The following is a 10,042-nucleotide window of genomic DNA, read 5'->3' on the forward strand; positions in this document are numbered from 1 at the left end:
TTAAGAATTCTGAAAGTGATTTCATCGTTCGGCGCACCCAATTTGTAAAATTTGTATTATATTTAAAAATTATCTAGAGTATTTACGTATTATTAAAACATGGGTGATCATCTACCAGCATGTGTTATCGATGTGGGAACTGGTTACACTAAGTTGGGGTTCGCTGGAAACAAGGAACCGCAGTTTATCATTCCGTCAGCCATAGCGATAAAAGAAACAGCTAAAGTGGGTGACCAAAGCACTAGGCGTATGACTAAAGCCGTAGAAGATTTAGATTTCTTTATCGGAGACGAGGCATTTGAAGCCACAGGTTATTCCGTTAAATATCCGGTCCGACATGGTTTGGTTGAAGATTGGGATTTGATGGAAAGGTATATTGAACAATGCATATTTAAATATCTACGAGCTGAACCAGAGGATCACCACTTTTTGATAACAGAACCACCATTGAATACTCCCGAGAATAGGGAATATTTAGCTGAGATTATGTTTGAATCATTTAATGTCCCTGGTTTATATATTGCTGTTCAGGCTGTTCTTGCACTTGCCGCTTCCTGGAAATCTCGTACATCTGCAGGGCGCACTTTTACGGGCATTGTAGTAGACAGTGGTGATGGAGTGACTCATATAGTTCCTGTAGCTGAAGGATATGTCATTGGTTCATGTATTAAGCACATACCAATTGCAGGAAGAAATATCACATCATTTATTCAGTCACTGTTACGTGAAAGAGAAGTTGGTATACCACCTGAGCAAAGCTTGGAAACTGCTAAAGCTATTAAAGAAAGATACAGTTATATATGTCCTGATATTGCTAAGGAATTTGCAAAATATGATTCTGATCCAGCAAAATGGATGAAAAAATATACAGGAATAAATGCGATCACAAAAAATCCATTTGATGTTGATGTAGGGTATGAACGTTTCTTGGGACCAGAAATTTTCTTCCATCCTGAGTTCTCAAATGCTGATTTTACTGTACCACTCAATGAGATGGTTGATGAAGTAATACAAAGTTGTCCAATTGATGTTAGGAGAGGGTTATATGGAAACATTGTGTTATCTGGCGGATCTACTATGTTCAGAGATTTCGGGCGCAGATTACAAAGAGATATTAAAAGGACTGTTGATGCTAGATTGAAGATGTCAACAATGCTATCTGAAGGACGCATAACACCCAAACCTATTGATGTTCAAGTAATTTCCCATAATATGCAGAGATATGCAGTATGGTTTGGGGGTAGTATGCTTGGGTCTACTCCAGAATTTTACCAAGTTTGTCACAGCAAACAAGCCTATATGGAATATGGCCCAAGCATTTGCCGCCACAACCCTGTCTTTGGTACCATGACATAATGTTGATTTCAGTATTGAAATTATTTTAAGCAATATTATATTATTTTAAAATTAGACTTAAACGATAATTTTAAATGGAATTCTACAAGACTTTGAATTTATTATACTTTTCATTTATAAAATTATAGAATTTAATGTAGTGTAAGTATAATTGTATGTTTATCACTGCATTTTGCTGGACTATTATTAAGCATTTAATGTATTTCATTCCAGCCACAGCCAAATAATAAGATTTTATAATTATACTGGTTTTATTTAATTCCAAAATTTTAGTTTCAATTATTTAAATTACTTATATTCATCTATGACTGTATAAAAGTTTATAAAAAAAATATGCACTTGAGTTGCAAGCAAAAGTGGATTACCAGTGGGAAATAAAAAACACAAATTTTTACTTAATCCATTTACACAATATTTTTGAAAAATATAAAGTTAAGAGCCATCTAGTGATAATTACAAATACTACTGTGTTAGTAAGTAGATGGCGCTTTTTTCAATTAGTAATTACTGACTTTTTAACAACAAATTACCATTATTAATAATAAAATAGTTTTGTTATTTATAGCTTAAGTTAAAACAGCCCAATTACCCAAATATTATTTATCTTACAGGCCTAGACCGACTGTTGATCACACATATATTTTATACGTTTTAAAAAGTGTCATACCGACGACACAACTGAAACTCTTCTCGTTACATTATATTCTTTACAACAATTCCTTAAACTAAAAAAATTAATATAATATCTTAACTTACCTGGTATAATATCTAGCTTAAGAATATGAAGAATATCCCGTTGTAGGTCATAAGGAACTAATGAAAAACCATCGATCATAGATATAGGTTGAATTCTGCTGAGCTTCGGTTTAATAGGGGTGAGTGCAATCACGTGCATGCACACAAGCAAAGGTAATATTGATCTCGATATTACTGGAAGCAATTAACAGTAATACCGTATCGTAGGGTGTTTTTCAAAGCGCTCTAATTAGACCGCGGTACCGCCCTCATGTGACGAACTCGAACAAAAGAATTCGAAGATTTCTATATGAAAGGGGAACGTGAGCCGGAATATGATACCAGTCTGGGTGCAACGAAATACCTCAATCAGTATGTACCAACTTCAGAATGCATAAGTATCTGATGTATCCGTATGTATTCATAATTTATAATAGGTTTGCTAAGACAAAAATTACAATATTTGTGTAAAGTCTGTCAATTTGTGATTTCGTAAATAGTGTTACTAATCGTTTCTAGGTGAATTTTATTACGTTTGTTCGTTTTTCTACTTAATAAATAAGTCATAGTATATTTGTTTGTATGATTTTGCAATTCGAGGAATATGGAAAAGCCTATATAAAAAATACACGTCGAAACAAAAAACAAATTGCTAGTTTCTATTCACTAAATATACTTCGAGAGAGTAAAAGGAAATCTTGGCAACGAGGGTGCAGTTTCTACTTACAACCTGATTTAATTTCATTTAAAAATAGTTTAATTAACGGAAATTGTTAATAGTTTCCAATAAGAAGGAATTTAAAACGTGTTTACTAATATTAGTTTAAGCATTCAGTTTCAGTTTTGTTTTACGTAAAATGTCACAAGTATATAATATTTATTATGTAAAAAATTGTGTTTGCCTCTTAATATAAGTGAAAAATAATTAATTAATGTAATTTTTTTCAAAATACGAAAGTGTGACGTCGATAAATGTTTTATATTTATGATTGTAATGAAATAAAAAGTATTCTAGCAATAAAAGTTAGTTTTAAAACGTTGGTATGCATACTAATTCGTGTACAACAAACAAATAACAAACATTCAAAGCCCTTGTTAAACGTAAATTGATAAATAAAGCTTTTTATAAATTTGACGAATATTTAAATAATCCTAATCCTTAGGATTGATTTGTTCCAGTTCAAACAATTTGTATGACTCAATACTTGGCGATTAAAACGAGTGGCGGAAAGTTTCTTGCCAATTCTTCTTGCCTGCTCTACGCCATTGACTTGCGAACTGGTAGTAAATGTAAATTTACAATTAATTTAACTTCTTTTCTGACTTTCATAAGTGTACTTGTTTACCTATATGAATAAAGTTATTTTGAGATTGAGTTTAATATTATAAGTAGGAAAGATTTGTATGTTTGGAAAAAACCCTAAAGGCCCTAAAAGTGCTTAGAAAGAAGGTTCTACTAAACTACTCAGAGACTGATCAAGAGTTCTGAGAGCTCTAGGCTATTTATCAGGCTGCGCCCGCGACAGGTGACAAGTGTGTTGCGGTCGGTCTAAAAAGTAGTATAATTATTTATAAAGTTGTTTATTATGTATCCAAAAAATACGGTGCGGGGGCTGATGGCTGGCCATGCGTGATACTCGTGAACAGGTGCTACTTGACTGGTCATACTTGATTTCGTGTATGCGGTGATGTTAGTTATTTTGACTATGTATTTGCGTATTGTTCCCACGACCATAATTACTTAAGATGTCATGTGGGACATGGTGTATTGGTTGCAGCTCCTTACAAACGTTGTCTAAAACAAAAACTGGAAGATTAAAAAGAGTGGAGAGTTTATTGCCAGTTCCTCTCTTCTACGCTCTTGATTTGAGAACTGGCAGGAAAATTAGAAGCATTTTACATAGGTATATTTCTGTTTTTGAGGTTCATAAGTGTACATTGTAGTATTGTCTTTGGTACATTGTATCAAATTGTAGTATACATTGTGTTACGTATATGAATAAATGATTTTTAATTTCGTACATATTTGTTGTATGTTGTCACTTCGCATCAATTGGCTTTGATTCAAAAATTTTAGACTCTTTTTCGTCACGCAGCGTATCAAGATAAGCAATGTCTCATAAAGAGTAAAAACGTCAGATAAATCAACTTGCTTGTAGCTGTGTACTAACGATTTAAAGCTCCAAAGGCACAACATTATTGAAATTGCAACATAACTGCAACATTCAAAAACATTTTTAACATATTACGCTATTTTTCTTTGAGGAGTATTCAGATATAATAAATATAAAGTTAGTTTAAACTGACTATTATCTCTAATAGAAGATTTAATATTATGAATCATTTATGTAAATGCTCGCTTAGTTTCCGACTTATGTAAGGAAATATATGCCAGTGATCAACATATTCCGATCTAACGTCAAATTTGTGCTACTGTGTGGGTGTCAAACGAAATAATTAGAGTCTAACACCAACTCTAAAGCATCGTCAACCGCTGTATTACTAAATTCAACTGATGAACAACTGTTGGAGCGCTGCCAGTTTGACCAGCAAATCAAGCTGGAACTGGATAAGCCACACTTTCCTAAGAGATTCCAATTTGGAAACGTGGTGATTCCAAACAAATCTGGCGATACACAGATGAAGTAAAGATAAACACTTCATGCGGAATAAAATGTGAGGTTCAAGAGCGAGCACGCTGGAGGGTCACTGAACTCCCTAGGACCATATGGGACATAGGACATCTCTTCAAGTAATTAATTATATAGTGTTATTGAATGTATAATGTTTTAAGACTTGATAAATGACTTCTTATAAACGACCGAGTACCATCAAAAATTTCATTTCAACGAATAAGTATCGCAATACAGCGTAGAAATGCTGCCAGCGTTAAAGGTACACTGCCACAGGGACCAAACTTTTTAATGTGTTTCAATTTTCTTTTTATTAAGATTATTAAACAGTAGGATAAGAAAATTGTAATCACTTATATTTATTTTTGTATATTATAAAACAAAACTGTTTAAATTTCTTATAAAATGGTATGAATGATTGTAATGATTGTAATAATTCCAGTGTCAGCTAAACAATAAGCGCTTCCCGTGATTCCCGGCTAATTGCTAAGTGCTCCATTGTTTTTTCATGCCCTTTGAGATTTGTACTCGACGCACCATGATTTTTCATTATAATTTCAAAATACAGCCTTCTACAGTTAAAATTTAAATAGTATGGCTTAAAAAGTATAGAATATATTTTCAATTAAAGTTTATTCAGAAGAAAGTCAACATTTGTATTTTCGTTTCTTTTGGGAGTTTCGGAAGTTAGTAACACATAATAATATAGCATACCTCGATAAATTGACAAAAAGGACTGGATAGAAACACAGTTATCACCCAATGGTATAAATATATTTTACGATCAATTGTAATATGTTATAAGGAATTGTGAAAAACGGTCGAGCAGTTTCGGCGTAGACCAACCGTCACGCAATTTTTTCACGAAACGTATTCATAAAGTCATGTACACAATAAAATTCGTAAATATTGTCTAAGTTTCTCCTTACTGGTAACTTTAGTTTCATTCGTTTCAGCCGGTTGACGTTCACTACTGGACATAGGCCGCATCCCTGATTTTCCAGTAGCCTTCCCTCCACCCTCACGAGCTCATGTCCACCCACTTAAGTACCTAACTTTGTAACAACTATCTTTTGTTGGCTACAATTAAATTCGCTTCTTTCGAATTTCAACAAGATTTAAATTCACCAGATTCTTACAATATTGATGCTAGAACACTAACTGGTGCCGTGTTTATTGAAGCATCGCAACTGCCAGTAAACTCTACTAGTTTCCTGCGAGCTGTTGTTTTAAAGAATTTCGAGGAGGTTGATGAATGGGCGTTGAGAGGGACAGAATTATTTTGTTTCCGGCTCAAAATAATGTACGAATAACGTTTTTCATCTCTTCACTGTTTCGTATTTGTAAAAGCGTATTCCTAAAATTTTGTGAATGTAACAATAATCCTTTCAAGTCAAATATATTTCTTTAGCATTCGTGTCACAGTCGTAAATGGTTGATACTATTGTAGTAACACTGCAACAGTCTTGTCAAGAGCGCGCCAAACGCATACAAAAGTATTTTTTAACTTTCTATATACGTCGGTTACAGTCTAACTAGCTTAGTATATAATAAGTTAATTGATTGGGTATTTCATATAAGTCGCAGCAATAAATTCTTAATCGTTCTGTTACGCGGAAATCGCTTGGGATCTTTTTAAAAAAGATTATAATAATTTCCACATAAGTATATTAACACAGATTAAAATTTACAAAGAAAATAGAAAATAGAATATTAGCACGTCCGCTCGTATTAGAGTTAGGAGAAAGACTAACTTGATGGGAATGTAAGGTTGTTGATGCATGGGAAGAAATGATGACGAGGATATAGCACAGGGTATGTCAGCAATATAGGATGCATAGAGGAGTTGTAACAGTTCACTCACTAAAGATGTTTGCTCGTGATAGTACAGAGACGAAGAAAATATCGTACACCAAATAAATTACATATAAGTAATTTGTTGCACCTAGTGTATATGCATTCAATTTATATCTGTATTATTCTAAAGATTGCATGCTTTTTAAAAGTTGCATTTAGTTTGTCAGTCGAAATGTTGCTTTTCTCCCATGGAATTACCCTATTTTTCAAATAATAACTTAATTAATATTTGATGTGGCAATGTCTACGTATTATGTTTCTTAAACTATGGGGCATGGAACTGCACTAACTTCAAACACACACACTCAACCTTATTAAAACCAAACATAATTAAAGCTTTTATCAAACACTAATTTCAGTGTTCACATTAGTCTGTTTTTTTTTCGCATTTTTTAAAATTCCTTGGACTTTATCAACTGCAAATCAATCTTCTTTTCACTCTTTATTTATCAATCCGCACTACTATTTCTATTGTTTCTTCAAAGCAGTAACTAAATGTGTTGTTTCTTGTGAGGTCAAATCCTGAAAATATAAAGTTATGCAGGTTCAAAATATTTTAATTATTTATAACCATACATTCTTGAGAGAACATGAAACAAACCATAGTTAATTTTAACATGCAATTTAATTCATATATTATGCCACTTTGCATCTTTCCATAAATTGCACTTATATCGAAAATGGTTCCAATCTTGTATTCTTACGTCCATTTACCAGATTCTTATTGCAAGTGTACAATAATATTGTAAAGTTTTTACTTTCATTAGGTTTATATATGTGACATTAGGAATACATTTAATCCAGAGACAATATGACGGAATAAGGTGCTACGAACAGCAGCTAGGAGCTACGCTGTCGGCTTTGCGGTAGTGTAGTAACGTGTTTCTTGGCTGCGAACGAAGCGCTTTCGACAATACAATTACGCAAAAGCGGTAGTGTATGTAGAATACTAATATGGCTAGACCCCCTGGTACATCTTTGCGTCGGTTTAATAGACAAGTATGTTATATACATATGTTTCGATTCTGTATTGAATTTTTTATTTGTTTGAGTGGTAAGGAAGAAACTGTTTTTAGAAGTAAAACCAAAAATTTTGATTTTTTGTCTTCACTTATTTTATTTTTCTCCTGCTTTGTGAAATAAAGTGTTTGTACGGTTCCTGGGTCAACGGGATGCTTCAAATAATAGAGATTTATTGATTTACTCTATATTTACCACTCGCGTGTTACAATAGAATATGAGCGAAATAATGACGTGCTAATTGCTATATACCGAATGAATACAATTTAACAGTCAAAGAGAGTGCCTACGTCTGGCTATGCTCTCGGGGTGTAACTCCGACGATTTGGGAAATCGTCACGCTTTTAAGTGATCGATGTGTACAGCCATGGCACGTACAAACATAGGAAATCATCATGTTTGTAAATGAGCAAGAATGTACGAACCTTGGCACGTACATAGGGATCATCACGCTTATAAACTAAGAAAGCCTGAGTGAGCAAAATGTACAGCCTTGGCTCGTACATACTCCCCCAGGCAAAAAGTGCAAGATGAATATGTAGTGCTTTACAAGATGAAACCATTATATGCTTAACTTAAGGAAATGTTTAACAGTCTCTAAACTTATGTTAACACTTCTTATACTATTCCACGGCACTATCACTAACACTAAGAAATATCGGAGTCCGGTCCCGGGTGGGTCTCCCTGACGCCACCGGCTGCTGGTTCAGCTGATGCTACACCTACTGCTCCGTGACGTCTCTTGATCTTTATATGATCGTAATGTCCTATCCACTACCTGTCTTGAGCACATTCTGAGAACTATCATGAGCATAAAAGTACATTACTGTGTTGTTGATTGAAACCATGACCTAGGTTAAATATGATTGTTATAAAATGCAACCGTACCTCGGTAATTTGATATCTACATAATATTATTCATTGTATTTGACGTCTTTCAGAGTAGGTCAATCCACTAGCTAACATATGATATTTTGCTGAACTGGCATTCCATGTATTGTTTATGATATTATATTATTCATCCTTTTTCACGTTATAAAATTAAATATGTAATAATAACTTTCACTCAATATTGAATGTAAAGTTTCGACGATGTATGTTATACATAAATGGAACTGTATTTATTTATGCTTAAAGGAATTTTAAGTATAATTTTATAGATGGTGCTTTTCTTTCTTTTCCTTTGGTTACTCATATTGGACTCATAGGATTGCATTACTGAATAAGTTTGCTGTATGTTACTTTTATGAAATCCTGAATCGGTGAACCTGCGATAGTGCGGAGCGATAACGCTTCGCAATCTTCCCCTTTTACGAAAGATATCACTCTTTCTGACCTTTCTTTTTGACCTTCCTGTAAATTCCTTTCTATTTTTAACTCCTTTTTTACTTCGAACCTTCTGCTTTTTCACGAATGCTTGTTGCTTAATATATTTCTTGCCTTTATTGATAGACAAAACATTTAATTTGTGTACCACCTTTTTTGATCCATGCGAACGTTTCCTATTACTGTTTCTAGTTATGATTCTATTGTTTCTTACAACCTTGTCGGACCCTTGTGTTAAGTTGCATTGCAAATACGCCCCCGTAGGCACTTTAATCGGTGCTTCCAACAAAGGTTTAGATAATACTAAGCTGCGATTTAGGTTTTTATTAATCGTAGAAGACATGGATGAAGACAAGTTTTGTTTATCTTCTGTTTCTTGCTTGACTTGTAAGCATTTCATTCTCTTGATACCCACATTAACGCGATGTGATTTATCTTCTTCGCTTACTTTACAATCAAGTTGCGTTTGCTGCTCTATGGGTTGCCATGTCGGCTTGCTAATAGATTCAATGGATAATTTACCATCAATGTTCTTTTTGGTACTCACATTGGGGTTATTATTATGAACTGAACAACTGGTCATTGTAAGTTGACCTGTATTATGTTGTAAGGGACCCCCTTCTGCCCCGGAAATGATGCCATGATGCTCCATGCTATCTGAAGTAAACGATTGTACTACGCTCTTTACTAATTTGGATAATTCTCCTCCTTGACCAATATCTGCATAAGTACTGTGCTTATCCATAGGTAATTTACTACCAGTTTTCTCCTTAGTAGAGAGTAGCGTAATTTGATCCGTACTTTTGTGAAAGGTCTCTCCTACCCCGGAAATGAAGCTGTGATGTTCTATGCTCTCTGAAGATAACGATTGTACTACGCTCCTTACTAATTTGGATAATTCTCCTCCTTGGCCAATATCTGCATAAGTACTGTGCTTGTCACCATTTCCTGCTATTTCTTCCACCCTTGCCGAAGACGAAGAATTTTTATTTTCCATTTTATATTGAAATGATTGCTCTTCTTGCGTAGTAGAATAATTTAAATTTAAATTAAATAGTGCATCGTGCAGGATCGTGTTATGTTTTTGAGAACAAATCATGCATCTTTTATGCGAG

General features: G+C 33.9%; 1 protein-coding gene across 1 annotated transcript; it reads left to right on the forward strand.

The window, feature by feature from the left end:
- Window positions 1-2: 2 nt before the first annotated feature.
- Window positions 3-1,593, forward strand: LOC123713619 (actin-related protein 3). The gene has a single exon (XM_045667371.1). It carries the CDS (start codon window positions 100-102, stop codon window positions 1,354-1,356), a length of 1,257 nt encoding a protein of 418 aa, XP_045523327.1. The 5' UTR covers window positions 3-99; the 3' UTR covers window positions 1,357-1,593.
- Window positions 1,594-10,042: the final 8,449 nt, after the last annotated feature.

The sequence above is a fragment of the Pieris brassicae genome, chromosome 8, assembly GCF_905147105.1.
Source record: "Pieris brassicae chromosome 8, ilPieBrab1.1, whole genome shotgun sequence".
In the NCBI taxonomy this organism is placed as follows: Eukaryota; Metazoa; Arthropoda; class Insecta; order Lepidoptera; family Pieridae; genus Pieris; species Pieris brassicae.